General features: G+C 44.3%; 1 protein-coding gene across 3 annotated transcripts in view; it reads right to left on the minus strand.

Annotated features, from left to right (window-relative positions):
* The window catches only part of HOMER1 (homer scaffold protein 1), a 102,767-nt gene that overhangs the window by 58,027 nt on the left and 21,170 nt on the right, over positions 1-23,570 (minus strand). For all 3 annotated transcript variants that reach the window (XM_083152312.1, XM_083152297.1, XM_083152306.1), the window contains 3 exons: positions 22,121-22,277; positions 14,427-14,558; positions 12,149-12,241 (listed from right to left, as the gene is read on the minus strand). In XM_083152312.1, the coding sequence (XP_083008438.1) occupies positions 12,149-12,241; positions 14,427-14,558; positions 22,121-22,277 (382 nt within the window). The remainder of the gene's footprint in view (positions 1-12,148; positions 12,242-14,426; positions 14,559-22,120; positions 22,278-23,570) is intronic.

Below are 23,570 nucleotides of genomic sequence, written 5' to 3' on the forward strand. Positions count from 1 at the left end.
TGAAAAAGATTTAAAATATAAAAGATTGAAAAAAACACAACATAACATACAATACAGCCATTAGCCAGAGGCCAGAGAGATGATACAGCCTTAGCATATGGCTACGGGATATGGTCGCTAGGTCGATACTATGAAGGTTGACATACATCATATCGACCACTAAAGGTCAACACATGAATTAGGTCGACGTGGCTAAGGTCAACAGGGTCGGAAGGTCTACACAAGCATTAGGTCGACAATGGGAAGGTCGATAGTTAAAAGGTCAACAAGAGTTTTTCACTTTTTTTTTCAAAACAGATGGTACAGATGGAGCCGGGCTCCCTTTTGCTGGTGAATTGCCAGAACGTCACCGCTGGCGATCCGCCAGCAGCCCGGCTCTCCATCTGACTGAGACGTGCGTGCGCCTCACGCGCACGTGCGTCTCAGTTTCCGTGCGGCGGGGCGACGGGACCCTGTCCGTCTCCGCTTCAGGGAGAGGGACAGGGTTAGGGGGTGGTGCTGGGAGGCGGTGGGGACCCGGGGGAACCGTGCCAAAGGGGACGCGCGCATCTCGTGCGCGCGCGTCCCCTTTCGCAGATACAGATGGCGGGTGGCGGGGGATGGCGGATGGCGTTGCCATCGCCATCCCCTGCAAAGAAGAGACCCGCTCCATCTGTACATACCATCCAGTAGAATCGGTATTTCTAGAAATCACAGGTGATATTAAAGGGGCTAAAAAACTTATAGTAGGAACATGTTATAAACCACCCAACATAACTATGGAGGAGGATAAAGACCTCTTACTACAGGTGGGAAAAGCTGCCAGCTAAGGGGACATTATTATTATGGGTGACTTTAACTACCCAGAAATAAATTGGAAGGATAGGTCAAGAATGTCTGTGTGTGCATGTACATGTGGTAGGGAATATAGATTGTAAGCGCCACTGGGGCAGGGACTGATGTGAATGTTCAACTATACTCTGTAAAGCGCTGCAGAATATGTGTGCGCTATATAAGTAACTGTTAATAAATAATAAGGGAGAAATTGGGGAACAGTGATCACAATATGATCACATTTTATTTAGATTTTAACAAAGATAATTATATTGGAGCAACTAGGTCCTTACATTTCAAAAAAGCAAACTTTAGTAAGTTTGAGGAGTCCTTAAAGGATATAAACTGGAAGGAATTATTTAGAGGTATGGATACTACTAAAAGGTGGCAAACTTTAAAAAAGAAATACTGCTGGAGGGCACTGATAAATGTATTCCTAGGGTAAATAAAAGAACAAATGTCATAAGGAAACCTATGTGGCTTAACAGCAAAGTCAAATTTTAAATAGCTAAAAAAAAGGAGGGCATTCAAAGCGTTTAAACAAGATGGGACACCCGAATCATTTGCTGCATATAAAGAATGTAATAAGAAATGTAAATAGAATCAAGATGGTTAAATTAGAGACTGATTGTAAAATAGCCTCAGATAGCAAATCTAATCTAAAAAAATTCTACAATTATATAAACGGGAAACGGTTAAGGAAGGAAAATATTGGCCCACTAAAAAATAAGCAGGGTACCCTGGTAATATAGAAAATATAGAAGGCAAAGAAAAAGCGGAATTATTCAATGAATTCTTTGCTTCGGTACTGTATTTACAAGGGAAGAATCTTCAGAAGATCTCCCACAGATTAAATGCTCAGCTCTTGATTGCTCCCAAACTGTATGTTTGAGTAAGGAAATAATAAAAAATAGATTACAGAACCTAAATAGTAACAAATCTCTTGGCCTGGAGAAAATACACCCTAGTATACTAAAATAATTGAGTTCTGACACATAACTGCCATTATATCTGTTATTCGAAAAATCAATAAACTCTGGGACGGTACCAAGGGACTGGCGCAAAGCTAACCAATATTCCATACCAATATGGAAGAAAGGTAGCAAAACTAACCCTGAAAATTATAGACTGGTCAGCCTTAAATCCATTCTGGGGAAAATATTAGAAGGAATAATACAATTTCTTAGAACAGTAGAAGGTGATAAGTAAGGCTCAGCATGAGTTTGTCAAAATAGATCATGTCAGACTAATTGAATTAGCTTCTATGAGGAAGTCAGTAGGGGGCTGGAAATCTGTAGATGTAATACTTCATGATTTCGCTAAAGCTTTTGACATGGTGCCTCATAAAAGGTTGTTAATAAAACTAGGTGATTTAGGGTTAGGAGATACAATTAGTAATTGGATTAAAAACTGGTGGTGGTAAATGGCATACATTCCAGCTGGGGTAAGGTCCAAAGTGGAGTCCCGCAAGGTTCAATATTCAGACCCACCTTGTTTAATATATTCATTAATGTTATAGGAAGTGACATAATGAGTAAAATTGCAATATTTGTGGACGACACTAAATTGAGTAAAGAAATTAACTCAGGAGAGGATATGGATACACTACAAAGTGACTTTATTAAACCGGAAAGGTGGAAAATGCAGTTTAACGTTGATAAATGTAAAGTAATTCATTATGGCAACAAAAATGAACAAGCTATTTATAGGCTAAATTGAGTTATTATAGGGAATTCTGCTGTAGAGTAGGACTTGGGGGTTATCATAGATGAAAAATTGGGTAATAGTTCACACTGCTCAAGTTCAGCCGCAAAAGCAGACCGGACACTGGCATGCATTAAAAGAGGAATGGATTCAAGGCATGCCAATGTGATAGTGCCTCTTTACAAGGCATTGGTGAGACCACACTTGGAATACTGTGTTCAGTTCTGGGCACCGCACCTTAAAAAGGACATAAATCAGGCTGAATATGTTTTCACTGGAGAAATGGAGGTTGAAAGGTGATATGATTAGTATGTTCAAATACAGGATTTGGAGTCATAAGGAACTTGGAGATGCAGCCGTATACTTAGGACACGTAGGCATGTACTGAGGCTCGAGGAAAAGAAATTCCGTACTGAATTGAGAAGAGGATTCTTCACCAGTAGAGCAGTAAAATTCTGGAACTCATTGCCGGTGAGGGGGATTACACCAACTACTGTTAATGAATTTCAATCAAAACTGGATACATTGTTGGCCACTAAGGGAATCCTATATATATGACTTACTCAACTCTGTAGTTACAAGTCAAATAGGTTGAACTCAATGGTCTAACGCTGTGGTTCCCAAACTGTGTGCCTAGGCACCTTGGGGTGCCTCAGGACACTTGCAGGGGTGCCTTGGGTTGGTGGACCAGGATCAATTCATATTATTTATGGTCAATGTAACACAGGGTTGCCGACTTTCTTATTCTCCCGGAGAGGAGAGATTCAGTAGCCGCTCAGGGGGCGGGGCTTAAGCATGACATCACTAAGCCCCGCCCCCATGCGGTTAAACCAGCAAATTCAGGGATCTCCGTGGGGGGGGCAGGGCTAAAATGATGCGATTGTGTCATTTTAGCTCCGCCCCCTCCTCTGAGACCCGAGGATTGCGGCATTTTAATGCCGCAATCTGGGGGACAGTGGGGGTCCCCCCTGAATCCGGGAGGATTGCCCACCCTTCCAGGGGGCCGGGAGGAGGCCCCGATTTTCGGGAGACTCCCGGAAATTCCGGGAGGGTCGGCAACCCTGATGTAACAGGCAAAACCAGTGCTGATGGCTGCCAATCATAATATATGTGGACAAAGAGAAGCAAATCCTGTCCCTCACCAGATAACTGTGACATATAAACACAATGCACTTACTTTAATATTTTTTTTCTGAATTTCTCGATAAGAAGCTTTTGGCCTAGGGGTGCCTTGAAAAATGTATGATGCTCTAGGGTGCCGTGATTCAAAAAAGTTTGGGAACCACTGGTCTAACGTCTTTTGTCAACCTTAATTACTATGTTGCTATGTCACTAGGGCATGGAGGGGGAATATAATAGTGTACAGTGCAGCGAGGCACCGTGCCCGAAGCAGGGTGAGCACAGCAAGGGAAGCAATACATTGATACTGTGTCCATGTCAAAATTTGGCAACAAAAATGTTAAAAAACTCATGTCGACCTGACTGTTGACCCATTGTTGTCCTAGTGCTTGTGTCGACCTTCCGACCCTGACAACCATAATCAAGTCGACATATGTGTCGACCTAAGCACTGTCGACCTTTGGTAGTCAACCTAATGTATGTAGATCATCATAGGTTTGACCCTATGACCCATACCCTATGGCTACATGCTACCTCTATAAAATCTAGGCAACTAGATTAATTTATTTCCTAGGTATCTGTGCAGAGTTTTTATGTTCTCCCAACAAAACAAGACTATTTGGATCTGATAAAAAAACACCAATACCCGCTGCTGTATATGCCCTGTCTGTGATTCAGAACGAGCCAATGAATGTTCACGTAAAAAAAAAAAAAAAAAATCTGTTGCGAAAAAAGCTTCAAAACATATTCCTGTGTATTTTCAGGTCCGTCTTACTCCATTATTTCTATGTCAGGCGTATTTCAAGCAATCCAATGTATTTACTTACGCCTAAGTGACGGGATGCAGTTTGTCAGCGTTATTAATAAACATGGTCACAGCGTTTTCCATATAAAATGTAATTAAATACAACCATCGTACATTTGTTTACTTCTTTAAAAATTGAATAAAAAATAAATTAAATCATCTTTGCTGTAGTGGCCCAAATGGAAATGACAAATGAGTAAAACAAACAGACAGCTGTGACCTGACATGACATAGCGGTGGCACTAATGAATTAAGCACTATTAGCTGGAGGGGTCAGTACACAAACAGATCATCAGACCCGTCTAGACAGAGTTGTGGATGTCATCAATATCATTGTCTATTTTTACACCAGCCCTCTATTGTGTGCTCGAGACATGTGTATGATGATTAACACTCATTGGGTAGTATTCAATGCCGCTCGCCGCGGCCGGCTAGGGGGTCAAACAGCGAGGATTGCAGAAAACCAGCGATACTCGCTGTTTAACCCAGTCGCCGGCTGCTCGCCCTATTCAACGTTCCGGGGGGAATCCTCGGCGAGGATTCCCCCAAACAGCGAGACCCGCGGCTAATGCAGCGAACCCGCTGTATATAGCCGTGAGTCTTGCTGCTTCTGGAGCCACATACGCCAATTCCCCCTCGCTCAAAAAGCGAGGGGGAATTGGCGTATGAGGGGGGTGAGTTGAATACTGACAGGACGAGCGGTGACAGCGAGCAGGATGCCCTGCTCGCTGTCACCACTCACCCACGGCATTGAATAGACCCCATTAAGAGATGTAGGGGCATCCCCAGAGCCAGTCTCAAATATAATCACTTTCCTACCCTCCCTCCTCCCCAATAAAGAATCCCTGAAACCTAGTCAGTCATACCTGCATACCGGGAGCTGGGACTCTCTCCCCTTGTCGTACCTGGCTATGATGGGGATGCGGTCATTTGGTCTTCAGCATGATGGTAGACAGTCATTAGGTAGACACCATTAGGTTGACATGGGAAAAGGTTGACATGGGAAAAGGTCGACATGGGAAAAGGTCGACATGGTTCTAGGTCAAAAGGTCATTAGTTCGACAGGTCATTAGTTCGACAGTCAAAAGGTCGACATGGGGTTTTTCACAGTTTTTTTGAGCCGACATGTGCCGACAGGCGGTATTTCATGCCCTATCATCCACTAGGGCGTGGTAGGAGAATAAAAGAGTGTGCCGAGCGCAGTGAGGCACCGTGCCTGGTGCATTGCGAGTGCAGCGAGCGATGGGAGGGGATGCGGTGCACCTTAAACTGTGTCCATGTCAACTGTGTTGACATTTAGGTAAAAACCCCATGTCCCAAACATCGAAAAAACCCCATGTCGACCTTTTGACTGTCAACCTAGACATTGTCGAACTAATGACCTGTCGAATTAACGACCTGTCGAACTAATGACCTTTCAATCTAGAACCATGTTGACCTTTTCCCATGTCGACCTAGTCATATGTCGACCTTTTCCCATGTCGACCTAATGGTGTCAACCTAATGAATGTCGACCATCATGCTGTAGACCAAATGATCCCAACCCCTATGATGAGACTGCATAGTGATTGGTGATACGGAAACCAGAGAAATAAGGAAACCACAGCACATAACAGGGGGCCTTATTTTGGTTCATTCTTTCTGACAAAATCCTTCTTAGATGGGCAAAACCATGTGCACTGCAGGTGGGGCAGATGTAACATGTTCAGAGAGAATTAGATTTGGGTGGGGTTTTACTTCAAAGTGAGATCTATATTGCAGTGTACAAATAAAGCAGCCAGTATTTACCCTGCACAGAAACAAAATAACTCACCCAAATCTAATTCTCTCTCCACATCTGCCCCCCCCCCCCCCCTACAGTGCTCATGGTTTTGTCCATCTAAGAAGGAATTTGCCAGGAGTGAACCAGAATAAGGCCCTAAGCACGTATTTATAAGTCTAATCAAAAAATATGTGAACATGCCGGTCAATAAAAAAAATCTGTAATAAAAGTAACTGAAGTTCAAACAATAAAACAAGTCAACACAATTGTTTACTTATAACCCCAAGAAAGGAAAATATAACAAAAGACAGATTATTTATGTTTTTGTAAACCAATCTTACTGGAAAAGAAGGATTAAGATTAATTACATTTATTGTATTATTACATAAAAATATGCATACTCCAAATCAGTAAATTCAGTAGGGCACTCATAATTATTTATTATTATATCCAAACGCCATACACTGAAAACCATCCCGAGCCTTCCGCATCGATTTTTAACATTACATCAGTCTCCAAAAATGTAAGCGTTCCCTGAAAACTGACCTCTTCACTCCGATAAAATGTACCTACAGACGGGTCCCAATACATCTAGACTCAATACGCCATGCAGCAGGAAATGCCTGACACGAGTGAGCAGCCAGTTCCTGTGCAACTCTACCAGTTTCAGTTGTCTTTTTTTGCCAACGATGCATCTTTGTTGCAAAGCAATGTGACAAGGACGCACCGAAAGACTGTACTGATTAATTTCATATAGGACACTTGCGTATAGTGTGCACAAGGGAACTTGGAAAAAGCTGTGACTACTACAATGAAGCACTTCATACACAGATTTACAGACTTAGTCATATTAAACAGTAAAAATGTCAAATATCAAATTAATCAGCACAGTCGTCTGGTACAGTACATCCTAGTCACATTGAGTTATGACTAAGAAGCATTTTCAGCAAAAATGACACAAATGCGCCGACAGGAGCTGTTTGGCCCATTTGCAGCAATGACGCATGAGGACACATCGGTAAGATACAGTACCACATCCCCATATTACACATGGTATCTTTCTGCACTCCCACATCACGCTGACCCCAGGCCACCATTGTTCTGTGACTGGATAATCCAGCCCACCAAGACCTCGCCAATCTGAGTGGACCATTTACAAAAGGTTTCTAGTCCTGTTTTATTACCATTTAGTTGCCAAAGTGCAATGGAGTATGAGGGTTCTATATGCTGTAAGTAACTGTTAATAAATAAATCAGAGTACAGATATAGCCATCATCATTTCATCCGCGACTATACAATGTATGCGCATGTTAGCAGGCTCTTGAAGATAGCTGTACCAGTGCTCCATAGAAATAACATTGTGCGGGTGTGACTATTTGGTCTTGGGTGCATTTATGAAGATACCTACAGGTGGAACCTTCTTCAGCTAGCCTTCTCTGGATAGCCATGGCACACCAAGGCCTATTGTTCTCAGCTGCAATACAATACATAGAACAATACAATACAGTATACACTAGGGGATTAGCATAGGATTAAGTCAGACAGCTCTGGCTCACTTAAGCCTATTAAAAGGCTAGATGAGGATGGCGCTATCTGTACATCTGTAATTTAACCACTTAAAAAGTAACATGAAACATTTTTTATCAAACATCAGAACATCGGGAACAGCATCATCGGAGCATCAGGACCATCTTGACTTTGATTTTCCTAGCGGCTGCTCATCAGGTACAGACTGGAGGGCATGGTTTTACGTTTCTCTGGCAGCCGGGTAAGGGGTCCTGCTGTGCTGACCGAACAGCAACACTACAGATACTGAGGAAGGGTGCGGGGATGTAGAGGAGCTGGGGGTCCCTCTGTGATTGGCTGCTGCTACAAGAACAATCAGTTGCTTATTGTGGTGTCAAAAAAAAAACCTGATCTTCTTGCAGTATGTCCAGTGCTGATGCTGTAATTTATCTAGAATCCAACTCATGTCCTTATCTCCACTCATAAGTGTGATTGTAAGCAGCTTGTCACCCCATGAGTGAGAAGGTCTTAGTTCTTGGCACTGGGCAATCCCCGCATAAATAAGAACAACACATGGCTCACATTATTAATGTAACATCAAACCCATGTTCACCAGATAAAGGTACCAGAATGAATGTGACCAGTATGTGCATAACGGGATTAGAATCCTGTGTCAGCTGGCTCTCTGGTCTATCATAGGGTAAGTCATGCCAACTGCAATTGCAGTGTTTCTAAGCCAATTTGGACACTAGAAGCTGGACCACAACCAAGGCCTCACTCTACAGGAAATGGGCAGATGTCAGGTACAAATGGCTTTCAATCAACTATAGTACATTGATGAAAGTAGAAATAATAGGACACCCTTCAAGCTAGAAAATAATTAGATGGCACAGGCTGTTTTCAGTTCTCTCGGTGGCAGAAAAAGACAGCTAATAAGGCATTTAAAAATGATATATGGAAGAAAAAAAAACATGGTGGATCAATCATCAAATAAAGAAGGAAAATCGTTTATGTTTTGCTTTAAAGTGTTGCATTGAGGTTAGTGTCACTGTTCTGAGGTCTTATTCCAAGCTAATGGTACTGTGCACATTGTGATTGTGTGGGGTAATGTGCATTTTCACTATAACCCCTGGCAACGAGCATGTAGGTAAAAAAAAAATATTATTAAGGTTTGGGGAGGTCGGGTGAGGGTGGTCATTTCTGCATTAACCCAGGGTGGCTGGAACCCTTAATTATATCCAGAGCTGCAAGTATGGCGGTACGGGGTGGTACGGCGTACCGTTAAAAGAAATACTGCCGGTACCACATACCGCCATAACAAATATGCCCCAAAGTGTTTAAAGCGCATGCGCGCATATGTAAGTGGCGGGGGGCGTGGTTTTCGCCGCCCCGCCACAGCTGATTGCTTTCGGAGTGGAGGGGAGCGCATCGCGCTTCTCTCCCTCCCCTCCCTGTGTCACTCAGACTAGGCTGTCAGACGACAGCCAATCAGAGCTCGCGGGCTGGCAGCCAATCAGGAGCCAGCCCGCGAGATAGTGAGAGTCAGTGAAGCCAGGCAGAAGAGATGGGAGATGCGCTCCCTCCCCCTCCCCTCCCCAGGGAAGCAGAACAGCGGGGGACTGTAGGGGGGAGAGGACCTGACTGGACCGGACACAGCCAGCACTGGTGAGTTGTGCTGCTGTGGGGGCATTTATGTGTGGCACTGTGGGGGCATATGTGTGGCACTGTGGGGGCATATATCTGGCACTGGGGACATATGTGTGGCACTGTGGGGGCATATCTGGCACTGGGGGCATATGTGTGGCACTGTGGGGGCATATCTGGCACTGGGGGCATATGTGTGGCACTGTGGGGGCATATCTGGCACTGGAGGCATATGTGTGGCATTGTGGGGGCATATATCTGGCACTGGGGCACTGTGGGGGCATATCTGGCACTGTGTGGGCATATTAGTAATGGGCATCAGTTGTGCGGTGTAATGAGCATTATGGTGTGGGGAATAATGTGTAACGGGCATTATGGCATGGGTCATATGTATTGGGTGTGTGACGCGTAACAGGCATTACTGTGTAAACTTTGGCCGTGTGCCTTCGACGTGCAATATTCCAGCCACTCCCCCTAGTGTCATATGACCACACCCCTGGTCACACCCCCTGACCACGCCCATTTTTCGCAGCGCGCCTTTGGCACAGTACCACCAAGACCTTTTTCCTACTTGCACCACTGATTATATCCCCTTCAGACAGAAAAGTCTGAAAATCCCAGCAAATACATGGCATTTCAAATGCAGTGTCATTTTACTGGGAGCAGCCTGACCCCCCTTCACACAGAAGAACAAATTACCGGGTTGAAAATTTCTACCCGGTAATTTGCTGAATAATACGGGTATTTCTTCTGTGTGAAAGGGTCAACCCGGGTCATAAATCCCATGTCCTTGACCCTGGTCAATTCCAGGGTCGGTGAAATGGGATTTACGACACGGGTGTGCCCTTTCACACATAAAAAAATTACCAGGTGGAACTGCTTCACCAGGCAATTTTGTTTTCTGTCTGAAAGGGGTATAAGACAGGCCCTATCTGCTGTGGTGGAGGCTGCAATGTAATTCACTTAATAATGCAAGGACTTATGAATTAGAACAATATTCTCCAATCCTACACTGCTACGGAATATTTTGACTCTATACAACTGAATTGATAATACTTATATTAATGGGGCATTGTGTGTAATTTTTCTAAAAAATATTTTCCATATACAGTACGCCTAAACTGTATACAGATGCAGCTAATACGTATAAAGTAATATCTTAATATCTCATTAAATGGACACAGAAAAGGGAACACTGATATACGTAGGGGAGACTTACATTAGTAGAGTGGATGTTGCTTTGAGTGAATTCCAAAGGGCAGTTAAAAAAATAAACAGAATATAGGCAGATATCTGCTGTGCTCTGAGCAAACAGGACAAGGGGACCTTAGTAATGCACCTTTCACTCTTCTGATACAGCTAGAAGAGGTTGTTCCCCGTCAGGTGCCTTAGGGGCTCATTTATCACTTATCGCAATTACAATGCTATCTGGGTGGATGTATCATCCTTGTCGCGCAGGGACAGTGCTCCGAAAGGAGCCCGTCCCTGCGATGTGCTGAGCCTGGTGCCGGGGGTCTGCACTTGCGCGGTTAGAACTATATAATAGCAAACGCTGCAGGATGGCATGTACCAACCAATATATCCAAGTCATGTGAGCAGGGAGAACCTCTTCCATCCAGCAACTATATACTTGCCAGCACTCTTCATAAACATCACTGTCATCTACAGATCATGTCAATGGAACTGGCAGCGGTAAATCATAACAGTAACACGTGCGGCCTTATGCAATAGCCTGCTAGATGCAGCTCGTTCTCCAAAAATTGTATGATTTCCTGACACTCAAAATACCGACAAATATTGCCAGACAAAATGCTGACACATTTAAAATGTTGACTTTTTTTTGGGGGGGGGGGGGGGTGTATAGGGCATCATGGACACCATATAAGTGTACCGCATCCCCTCGCATGGCTCACTGCCTTTGCCATGCTTCGGGCAAACTATTATGATCTAACGCTATGCCCACTTGGATCTTGCAGTTCGTCGGTTTCAAAGAAAATATCATGAAAAACACATGTCGACTTTCTAACACGTTGGCGTAATAAATGTCGGCATTTTGACTGTCTGCCAATGGTTACCGGTATTTTGAACGTCTGTAATTTGACTGTCAGTGAACTGACTGCATCCCCGAGCCAGACTCTCAGATTGTACAGGATCTTCCCTGAGCCGTAACAAAGATGATTTGCAGAGGTTTCCACAAAGTAATATTTTTAACATTAATCATTAATTATCATCATCATCATCATCCATATTCAGTAGACAGCCCCTTTAAATAGGTAATCCATGGCTTTGCCAAGCTCTATACTATTACTATTCACTACTATCTTTACCATTACTATTGTTTATTACAGTCACGTTTCCACTCTACTGTGTGATACCAGAAATAAAATAGGACAAGTGAAGAAGCTAATATATATAATATGGTTATGGTATAAAAGATTGACAGTGTCTAGTTTGATAATAGGTGGACACCAAATGGTCAACAGTAGCAAAGTCGACAATGACAAAAGATCAACACATGCAAAGGTCGACACAGAAATGTTGACACATGAACAGGACTTTTTGGTTTAGATTTCAGCGTGTAGACCCCAAATTAGTTTAAATAGCTCGTCATGCTTCAGGCCAGGTGCCTTGCTCCGCTGCGCTCGTCACACTTACCCGTGCTCTATCAGAGTCCACATGGAGGGTATGTATGAAATAACCATACCCATTCATGGGTAGACCATTGCTGCGTCAACCTTCTGTATATATCGACCTTGTCAATGTTGACCTATTGACTCAGAGAAAGCGGACATTACCTGGGACGGTGTACTAGTCAACTCCATTTTTTCTTGGGATTTCTCCTTTGCTAATCGAGCAGCTTCTTTAAATTCCTGAAATTTTTCTGCAAACTGCGTAAAGAAAGAGACCATTATCTAATTATCAGTGTCCAGCATTAAAGATTCAACTTGATGAGCTAAAAAGAAACCCCATAATATTGTCTATTTATTTATTAGTGCATCAAAGTAGGTGTCGCACATCTTTAGTTAACTTCCCAAATTGAACACTGTAACCCTCCCCGATGACGCGTTTCGCCGTGCCCATTTCCTGATCTTACACTAACTTTCCTTCATTCTACACCAGCTTGCCTTTAAATGCCTTTTCTGGCTGAACGACTGTAGCCGCAGCTTGCAGTTCATCATTATGACTCAAAGTACTGCCACTGACCACTAGAGGGCACTCAACTGATTAAATGATCCTTTGTGTGCTAAAAGAGGTCATAACAGAAAGAGAAATCAATTTTGCGGGGACACTGATCTGTTTCAAACTTGCTGGATATGGAGAGAGGGAGCTGTAAAGGTAGAGATTGGAGGTAAGAGCAGATAGGGGACTGGGGTGGAGAGTTTGTGGGCTAAAAACTGTCACAGCTCAAAGTAAAAGTAAAAACTGTAGCAGCTCAAACTGAAAGTACATTACAGAAGCCATCATTATGATGAGTTTTTAACTAGTATTTATATAAAGGGGAACTTTGCCAAAATGTTTTTATTCAAAAATAAATAGGACTCTTATTTGGTGCTGGAGCGTTTTGTTCCTTGCTGTCAGCTTCTCCTAACGCTCGTTTCCTGTAGCAAGCTGCCCAGACTCTAATGATTCATTAGCAGAATGGCCGAACAACCTCCGTCACCCTCTGCTTGCGTCACTCTCAGCTTTACATACTCGCCCGCACTCCTCTGACATCTACTAATTAGTACAGCGGTAGCCGGAGTCCGGCAACACATACCAAGGATTGCATTAACCGTACACTGCCTACAGGAAGCGGGGATAGTTATGAAGCAACAGGATCAGACACCGCTAACATATAAAATAAAAACATTAAATAAATTGTGCCAAAAATACATTTAAATGCCGAAAAGCCAAAAATAATATGAAGATAATGTAATATGCCATAAGAATTAAACTTGGGGAGAAGCAGATGATATAAAGCAGGGGATGCAGTTACAATCCCGGCGGTCGGGATCCCGGCGTTCAGAATCCCGACGCCAGAATCCCGACCGCCGAAATGCCGACACATTCTCCCTCCGTGGGTGTCCACGACACCCCTGGAGGGAGAATAAATTAGTGTGCCTCGCTACGCTCGGCACCGGGCCCGCTGCGTGGCAAGCGCAGCGAGCCCGCAAGGGGGGCGATCCACGTCCCCCCCTTGTCGGCATTTCGGCTGTCGTGATTCCGGCGTCGTGATTCTGAACACCGGGATCCCGACCGCCGGGATTCAATACTGAATCCTACAGCAGGAAGACTCACCTAGTCACATGGCAGCCATATACAGAATCTATATTTAAAAGTAAGTTATAGGTGGCAAAACGCAAGCAGAGACAACGCAGCCCTGGTCTCAATAGTATGATCGGAAATAACACCCACAAAAATATAACTAATTAATAGAGCGTCCGTTGATAACAGGTATCTAATCAAATAACTACATGTAATATTACAATTAACTATTGTATCATTCATTTTAATTATTGTAAATATTTATATAGACTGACGAATTTCAATGAAGTATTTGACCAATAGGATTTTTTTAAAATTCTAAAGCAGAACGTCTTTACATTTATAGTTAATGGTCAGTTATATATGCTCATGTTGCCATAAACAGTCCCAGTGTGCACCAGCTAGGTGGCCTTGAAATACGTGAACTGTTGGTAGGTTCCAAGGAGCAGTTTGGCCACCCTTGCTCTACAATGATGATAGTCCTGCCTCTAACTGGACTTTGGATCTTACATCTTGATATTTTGTAAAGTCTAATGGGCAATCCCATTGCGGAATACATCCAGCACTTACCCCTAGACATGAGAAATGCATCACTTCTGAATTCTTGTTTTTTTATTAAGAATAACTGCAATTGGTCTACATTTCTAGAGAATAAGTTCTTACAAACAGGATTCTTCAAGATAGCCAATACATGCCAACATTGTTTTGTAGGTTCCATTTGCATGGCTTTCTTAATAATGGTGAAGTAATAAAAACTGTCTGACATACTGGATCACCAATGGACAACGCTTTAGGCAGCACATGACACAACGTCCTTAGCCAACTCACTTTTGTAAGATGATGCTCAGAGGAGAAGCCCAGGCCGTACACAGTATTGGCCCTGCTATCTGCCCACTGGCCAAACTTCTGGGATGTTTTAGTGAAAGTCATGTTGGGGCTGATGGTGCTATTGATTATTGCCTGTTAAAGCAAAAAGAAAAAAATTAGCATATGTATAATTAAGAACTGATTAAATCACTTACACACCCTTCAACGCTGATTTGGAGCCCATCTGTGGAATCTTTTGCTTCCGGCTTGCCACTGCAGCCTCCTTCAGCCTTAGGCTAATGCAGAGTATTTGTGCGCTGGCACGCGCAAAGCCATCACTGTTATTAGTAATGGACTTACACCGACCCCATGCTGGGTACAAGAGAGTCATCCGAAACAGGCGTCCTACCTCCATCTCCACACTGTGAGCAGCACAGAAGTAGTCTTCTATGTCCACAACATACCCAAGAGATGGATCAGTCATGTTTGACCACAGAACTTTATTATTATTATTATTATTATTATAATTTTATTTATAAGGCGCCACAAGTGTTTTGCAGCGCCGTACAAAGGAACAATACAGGGAGACAAAAGTTGGCATAACATTGAATAAATAACAAAAATACAGTACAAATAAAGAGCACCACAGTTCAATACACATTACAGCTTAAATGTAAGTAGTGAGGACCCAATCAACATACAACTAGAGGCTTGAGGCCAATGATGGAGATGAGTATGAAGATGGTCACTGAGTGTTGGAGTAAAGGAGAGCTGTGAGTGAAATGTGAAGAGAAGTGGGCTTTGACAACAGGAGGGAAGAGGGCCCTACTCGGAGGAGCTTACAATCTAGTAGGAAGGGGAGACAGACAGATTACAAGAGGTGCAAGCGAGGGGGTGGTGGTTAGATAGCAGGATGTAAACAGGCAAGGGGTCGGAGAACCAGATGGTTTATGCAGTGGAAGGGTACGCTTTGATGAATAGGTGAGTTTTCAGTGCCCGTTTGAAGCTTTGCAAGGTCGGGGAGAGTCTAATGGAGCGAGGGAGTGCGTTCCACTGAAGGGGTGCAGCACGGGCAAAGTCCTGTACTCTAGCATGAGAAGCAGTGATCAGGGTGGAGGAGAGATGACAGTCGTCAGCTGACCGTAGAGGGCGGGAGGGTGTATGAATGGAGATGAGGTTAGAGATATATGGAGCAATAGAATTAGAGATGGCCCTGTATGTGAGTGTGAGGTGTTTGAAGAGGATTCTGTAGGGGAATGGAAGCCAGTGCAGATTTTGTTGAAGGGGAGTAGCAGAGTTAGAGCGGCGGGAGAGGAAGATAAGCCTGGCTGCAGCATTGAGGACAGATTGGAGAGGAGCTAGTTGGGATTGAGCGAGGCCAGTGAGAAGAGCATTACAGTAGTCAAGCCGTGAGATGACTAATGAGTGGATGATCAGCTTAGTTGCACTCTGATCCATCTTGTGGGCCAGTTACAATCTGGAAATGCCATTCCACTGAAAGAATGATTCATCAATGGTAGGATCCATCCGTCTGTACTTTCCATCTATGATGAGTCCTTATATAGGGCGAGATGTACAAAGCCTTGAAAAGTTACCAACTGTAATTTTTCAACTGCATGTAGCATGGCAGTTAGGAGCTTATTGGCTGGTGGTTTATCACTCCATTTGATCCCTTTTCAAGCTTAGTACATCTGGCGCATACTCTTTCCATAGTTGCTTCAGACCTGCTCTGTGTAACAAATTGCATGTGACTTGCTTTCTGCCATGTGTCTTTTTTGCACAAAGAAAACAACCAGATGCAAAAAAAACACATCATAAAGCCCAGTACACACAGGTTGATTTCAGCAACATATCGCCGGGGATATGGTCACTGAGCGACCCTATCCCAATGCGTACAGGGATGCGGCTGCACGCTACTGAGACCAGCGGCTTCCCCCGGCAGAGTTTTTTGTTTTCATCACACCCTCTCAGCGCCTCCCCGCCACCGCGGGGGCTGCAGGACTATAGTTACGCCACTGGGTGGGGCATTGGTCTCTGGTTAAATGCTCAGCAGATATTTTCCCAGTGCTTTGTGCATGCGAATAGGGAAAATCATCTGGAAAATGGCCACCACACCATTTTCCCAGTGATTTTTCCTACTTCACATTTACAAACACTGGAAAAATGGATCCATTTTCCTATAGACCTGCAGAGCATTTAGTGTCTCAAAGTTGGGGTCACTGCCACAGGACTCTGGAAGGGTAAGTATTGAAAAAAATGGTGCAGGCCAGAGTGTGCGGTGTGGGCACTGCACCTATTATAGATCTAGCATGCCAGTCATGAGGACACATCTGTAGATTTCTCCAACACTGGAAATATGAAGAACTTAGCATGCCACAATCATGCTCCAAGTTTTTTCCTAAGCAAACTATGGCCCTTATTCTAGTTGAATTGTACAGATGCGTATTTTCGGACAGGAACCGAGTGTTCTTAGCCCCGCCTTCAGTACGGATTGCTCACATCATCCGAATGCGGTAAGATGCCGACCGAATGGACCGCGAGTGGATATTTCATGTGAACACCTCCTCCATCTGTGGGAACCTCCCCCATCATTCGATGGTCGCCGACCATTGAATGCTGGACCGAGTGGTCAGGCAGGACCAAATGCTCCACACCACTTGGGCATTTCTCTGTGCAAAAGCAGGGATATGGGCGGGTAGCTGGCATCCGGCTATGTCATATTTCTGCCCCCCACATGTGCATCACGGCCGGATTACCATACGTACGCCCAGCGTTTTCATGGGAATGCCCATGAAACTCGGTGTGTTTGCATATGGTAATGAGCCCAAACAGCCCTTCACGCCCCTCTCCACCCCTGCTCGGATGGTTCCGTACGATCATTTTCTGCACGGATCTCACGCTGTGTTCGTACGTGTGAGGCGTTCGCACATGCGCAGATACGCCAACCATCGGCCGTCCGTCTGCATTTGGAGCCATCCGACTCAATCAGAATAAGGGCCCATGGGAGGATCAGTAAATTTCAACCTGCACTGACTTCTATGAAGGAGCTTCTAGTAGAACCAGTCATATGTACACAATGCAGACAACTTCATTTATGGTTGGTGATATGAAAGGACAGTGCGATATTACCAATGGATCATCGGCAGGATTTTATATTTGATGGATCATTTGCCGTAACTCATGAAGTCATCTAGGATCATTGTTTAGAGGCTCACATATTTTAAATAACAATATCAACTTATTTATATTAATTAACTTTTTACTTACATAGAATCAGCGTATTCCATTGTGCTTTGCAATTAGTCAAATTATTGTACATTAACATAAATGTATCATTCTGGCTACATATCAGAACAAAACAACTGAATTTATTAAGGACACCAGCTAATTAATGCAAATATCTAATTATCCAGTCACGTGGCAGCAATTCAATCCATAAAACAAAGGGAAAAAAAAAATGGGAAAATGACCCAAGGTGTTTTCACAATTTAAGAAAATTTGTCATAATAAATATAGGATATGGTCATCATGTGCACTGCGGGTGGGGCAGATGTAACTTGTGCAGAGAGAATTAGATTTGGGTGGGGTTTTTCTTCAAAGTGAGATCTATATTGAAGTGTAAAATAAAGTATTTTCCCTGCACAGAAACAAAATAACTCACCCAAATCTAATTCTCTCTGCACATGTTACATCTGCCCCCCTGCAGTGCACATGGTTTTGTCCATCTAAGAAGGATTTTGTCAGAAAGAATGAACTAGAATAAACCCCTAAGTCGGCCCAAGAAAGGTCGACAGGCAGAAGGTTGACAGGGACTGAAGGTTGACAGTGTCCTTAGGTCTACCGACAGAAGGTCGACAATGCAGAAGGTTGACACAGGTGTTTTGATTTTTTTTTCCCCCACTGTGGTTCCAGAACAGGCGGTAGTTTATGCCCTACCATCCACTATGGCATGGAGGGAGAATAGAATAGTATTCCGAGCGTTGCCAGGCACCATGCGTGAAGCATCGCGAGCACAGCGAGCCATGCGAGGGACTGCTGTACACTTAAGGTGCCGATACACTGCCTGCGATGTCTCGGAGCAGTGTACGGATACCCGATACCCTGCCAGCCGCCGGGACCTTCCCGGTGGCAGGGACGCATGCAATCCGTTGTGATGGATCGCATGCGTCACTGCTTCCCGCCTGCCTCGCCGCCTGGAGGAACGGGTGGTGGGACGGCCTGCCGGTCCGACCACCTGGTCGGGTCCGATGCGCACGGGACCGCGCATCGGACCCGTCGGCATGTCAGGGAGAGGAGATTTGGCCCAATTTAACAAGCTGATACAAATATTTTTATTCAATAACTCACATATATAAATATCTTTATAATTCTGTAAAGAGACTCAATTATACAAAATACATTCAAAACTGTTATAGGAAAAAATAATAGTTAAGTAGATCTATACAATAAAGTGCTCAGTTTATAGATATTCTGCTGCATAAATAGACGTAAGCCCAGAGAAGTATAGACTGTTCCTAGGCCAAGACGGCTATTATAGCCCCAGTTCTGCACTATGATTATAGTATTTACAAATGTGGCCAGTGGCATAGCCCCCCCCTCGCAGCCGCCCCGCTAAGCACCCCTACCCCCCTGCCCTGCCGCCCCGCCGCCTCGCCGCCTATGTAACCCCCCCCCAATCCCCCACAGACTTACCTATCACGCTGGTCCCGGCGGCTCCGTTCTTCTGCTGAGGACACCACAAAATGGCCGCTGAATGTGGCGATGGTTTCAGAACAGACACTTCCCACCAATATTCTCCAGTACCTTAATAATAGCACAGCTACTGCCATCTGGGCTAATTCAGACCTGATCGCACTGCCGCAAAATTGCGACGGCTAGCATTCTGATAGCCGTGCCCCGCTAGACTGAAATCCCGCCTTGCAATTGGATGTGTACGGCTACAAATCTATTCGTAGTTGAGCGCATATGTCCAAAACTCATCATATCAGGCTCACCTTCAAATGATTTTTGTCACTTTTGTGTCTTTTGTCTATTTGGGGACTGACCATCCCCTTAATAGCAGCTGCTTATTAAGTCAGTGACTCTTGAACCAAGCGCTCTATAGTGGTTTGACCAAGTGTCATACTACCGTTGTTCCTCCGGCCTCCACCAGCCCGTTTCTGTCGCAGAGTTGTGGGAGGGTCCGAGTTACACACATTTGCACAGACTGGATAATCATTTGACAGTGAGTGCGTTGTGAATGGATTCGCAGACTTGACAGGACAGGTTTTCACTCCGTCTGGGCGGCAACTATCTGATTGCAGGGCTCTGCAAACTCACCCATCAGCGATTTTGTCTGAATCGGGCCCTGTGATATTTAAAAGGGCAATGTTTTTACTAGCAAGGCATGGTTAGTAAAAGCATTGCTCTTTTAAATAAACACAATCAGTAGCACCAGGTTTTACAACCTTAAATAACCCCTATTTGCCAAGCCGAATAATAATCCTACCGTATCTTTCCACCTCTAGGTTACACCATCTAGAGATGGAGTTACCTAAACTTGGCAAAGGGAACCCCTGAAGCTTGGATGATTTCCCCACCAGGTTAGGTCCATGCACAGAAGTTGTTCCCACTGTGGCAGCATTGGGCTATTGGTAGCACAGAGGAGGACACCGTTGATGAGGAGGCGTGTTCAGCATGTCACAGGACAGATTGCTGGCAGTACCTAAATATGTATTGCCGAGAGAAGGGAAAGGGTCACTGTGAAAGTAACAGTGCATGTCATTGGCATATCTATATGGGTTTGGTGTGTGCGGCCCTTAGGCACCCACACCAATGTTTAAATTACTTACCTTTCTGGAGTCCCATGATGGCGTTGCAGCCGTGGCAAAAAATGACCAGGAAAATGGTTGCTGCACATGTGCCGTAATAATTAGTCACCGGAACAAGGTGGGCGACATGTTACTGGAGACATGCACAGTTGACACCGAGTCTGGTCGCGGGCCCCCTATTTTGTTAATCTGCCTCTGGTACATGCGTATGGTTATTTAACATGGTTGGTCCACAGTATCATGTATGGCAATCATTACTTAACAGTGGAAAGTTAGGCTTTCGCTAATTGATAGAGTTAAACTGCCAGCTTCCTACAGTCTTCGTGGATGGCAGAGTTAGGGCAAGGCGTAAACCGTTGTTTAACAACAAAGATAGAGCTTTTTGCCAGTGTTTTCACCGCTTGATAAACGCCAACTAAATTCCACTCACAGAGAAAAGTGGAATCATCAGAAAAACTTTGAAAACATCTGTCATACAGAAGCGAGGACTGGGATTTGCTGACGACGTCTCAGATCCACAAACACAGCTTAGAGCCTAAAAAAAAGTTAATTAAACTGCCTCATCCCCAAAATGAATGTTTATTTAAAAATGTGTCTGCTAGACGATGCACCTCTCCATCAATGTTGATAATAAAATAGCTGGCAGTAGCGGAAAGACTCAATGGCATGACAGATATAAGAATGAGTCAACCCCGCAGCTGTCTGCGCAGCACCAAAATAGGCCTTTTCGTAAAAAAAATCAATATGGTGTCGTCAGGGTTCCTGGTTTTGTGGTCAAGGCTTTACGTGGTTGGGCTGTTAAGTCAACAGTGTGAATAGAAAGGAAGGTCCAGATTAGAATCGCATGCAGTACTCGAGTGATTGGCAGATGGATTTTATTTTGAAGAGGCTTCCTAAGGTACTGCAGGCTGCACCTAATTATGCAAATTAAAAACATGGAGTGCATTCCCCAAATAGACTTGGGTTTATTTAGAGAGAAATTAGGGTTGATAATGTAGGTGTAGCTTTGTGGATATGCACACCTGTGCATGCCCACACGGCACTGGCCACACCTACATGTACTGGCCACACCTACAATGGCACTGGCCACACCCACATTATACTGATGACACCCACATTATATTGGCCACACCTCCTCTGCTTCTAACATGTCCATGATCATTTTCAACCCAAGGCCCATAACCAGGCTCTGGGGATGACAGTTTTCCTTATGAATTGGGTCTGTAGTCTGAAGACAATGAATTCTGTCGGACTCCGGCGGCAGGGTGCTCTTGGTGATGGAGTCACCAGGAGCCGCTCTAATGACAGCGGCTCCATCAAAGGTGTTTAGTTCTTTTTGGTTGCCCATAGCATCATCATACCCTCCAACATGACCAATTCCATTAGGTACAAAATGCTCTGTTCCTGGACTTCCTTGCCAGTGACAGTTAAAGAGGTGGGACTGCACCACTGTCCAATATTCAAAAAGGGGAGCCACACCTACTGCCACCTCAAACATCACTGTCTTGGACTCACTGGCAGTTGATGTGACCCCCCGTTTGAATTTTGGACTGTGCTGGAGTCCAACCTCTGTAACTGCCACTGGCAGGGAAGTCCAGGAACAGAGCATTTTGTACCTAATAGAATGGGTCATGTTGGAGGGTATGCAACATCCCATCTGAACTAGACCTCCCATCTTAGCAAATGTACCCCCCTCTCTATTCAAGATACATTTATAACAAACGTGAGTGCATGGACACAGATATAGAAATAAGATAGCCGCACTAAAGGCCTGATTCAACACCAATCAGTTCCATATGCATGTAGCGTACACAATATAACAGGAACACACTTGTACTTGCAGTTCCATTACAGATGATATAATAAAACAAACAGTACAAAGAATAAGGAGAATAGCCACTTTACCTTAGACCCATCCAGACTAATTATCCTGTAGACATTTCTTGTGCTGTCATAGAAATAGGACACAGTAACTGCATGTTTGCTGGTGGGAACCCAGTTTTTCTTTGTGTTTGGATCAATCTGGAAGACATGAGCTTTGGTGCTAAAGATGGGTTGCTCCCTAAGGGGGGAGGAAAGGAGAGAAAACAAAATGAACCATTTGAAACCTTATCATACAGTAACAAATCTGCCCCAGCACCGTGGTGTTATTATCGTATATCGCTACTGAGATGGCAAAGATATTCCCCTACTAGTGCTCATTACAGCTATTCAGTGAGATTGGTAATGAGAAGATTGCTATGGAAAAGCTCCGTGGCAGGGTCACCACCCAACTGAAACAAGCCATAAAATAGCTAAATATAGACACTTGTATGGCCCGTCACTCCGCTGCCGAAGCCATCTGCTTGCTGTTATACGGTCTGTCACAGTTATACTCTGCACTGCTGAACAATGGCTTCTCGCTACTTTTGCCAACTATTCAAGTACATTTAGAAGCATGTGCTGATTCCAAACCTCAATATGTGGCTCAGGTTCAATAAATCACCGTGGTTACCCAACTCCATAAATCAGAAGAGCACATGCACAGTTCACGGCAAGATCTAAAATGTGTGTTACATTGTTAATTAACAGTATGGTCAATTTGGGACCTGCGTCCTGAAATAACATATTTGCAATGGTGTACGGACACATTCTGCACTGTTATGTCCGTGTATATACACCACACGTCCTGCGTATCACTTTCCAGTATTAAAGCTGCACTTGCACCCAGGAAAAAAGTGTACCGGATACCCACAGCCACAAGGCGGTGTGTGAGCCAGGAGACCAAGCACAAGGAGCTAACTTCTAATTGTGACTTGTGGTGGGTCTTCCCAGCTTTTACCCCTCACATGGGGTCTCCTGCTGGTGTAGAGGGGTAGGGGCTTTAGTGTGATTGCAACATTTTAAATACAAAGACTACTGTAGGATATACCAAAATTATTACCATATATTCAACCATTCATTATTTAACCCCTTCAGGGACACTCCCGAGAATTTTCCGTGTGATGCTCCAGTGTGCAGACTGGCAAACCCGGGAAATTCTCAGGAGTGCCACTGCCTGCACTCCCTCCCGCCAGGCAGTGCCGATGAACTAAGCGCTGAGATCATATTTGTTGTCTATTATTTGCACACATCGCAGTTTACAATTGCCTACCCACCACACTATGGGGGCAATTAAATTAAGTGCCAGGCGGATTACAGTGTTGGTGGGATTTTACTCAAAAAGGGGAGCGCGCACTTTTAGGAGAATCGGGCATTTGGCCACCCGGGCGAATCAAGCTCAGATGCTATTGCATCTAAACACAGCAGCAATTGCTATTCACCCTTTGCCCACCACTGTATTTCTCCTTGTCTCTCATTGCTACAACCGCCCCAC

Source organism: Crinia signifera, chromosome 1 (genome assembly GCF_055691185.1).
Source record: "Crinia signifera chromosome 1, ASM5569118v1, whole genome shotgun sequence".
Classification (NCBI taxonomy): domain Eukaryota; kingdom Metazoa; phylum Chordata; class Amphibia; order Anura; family Myobatrachidae; genus Crinia; species Crinia signifera.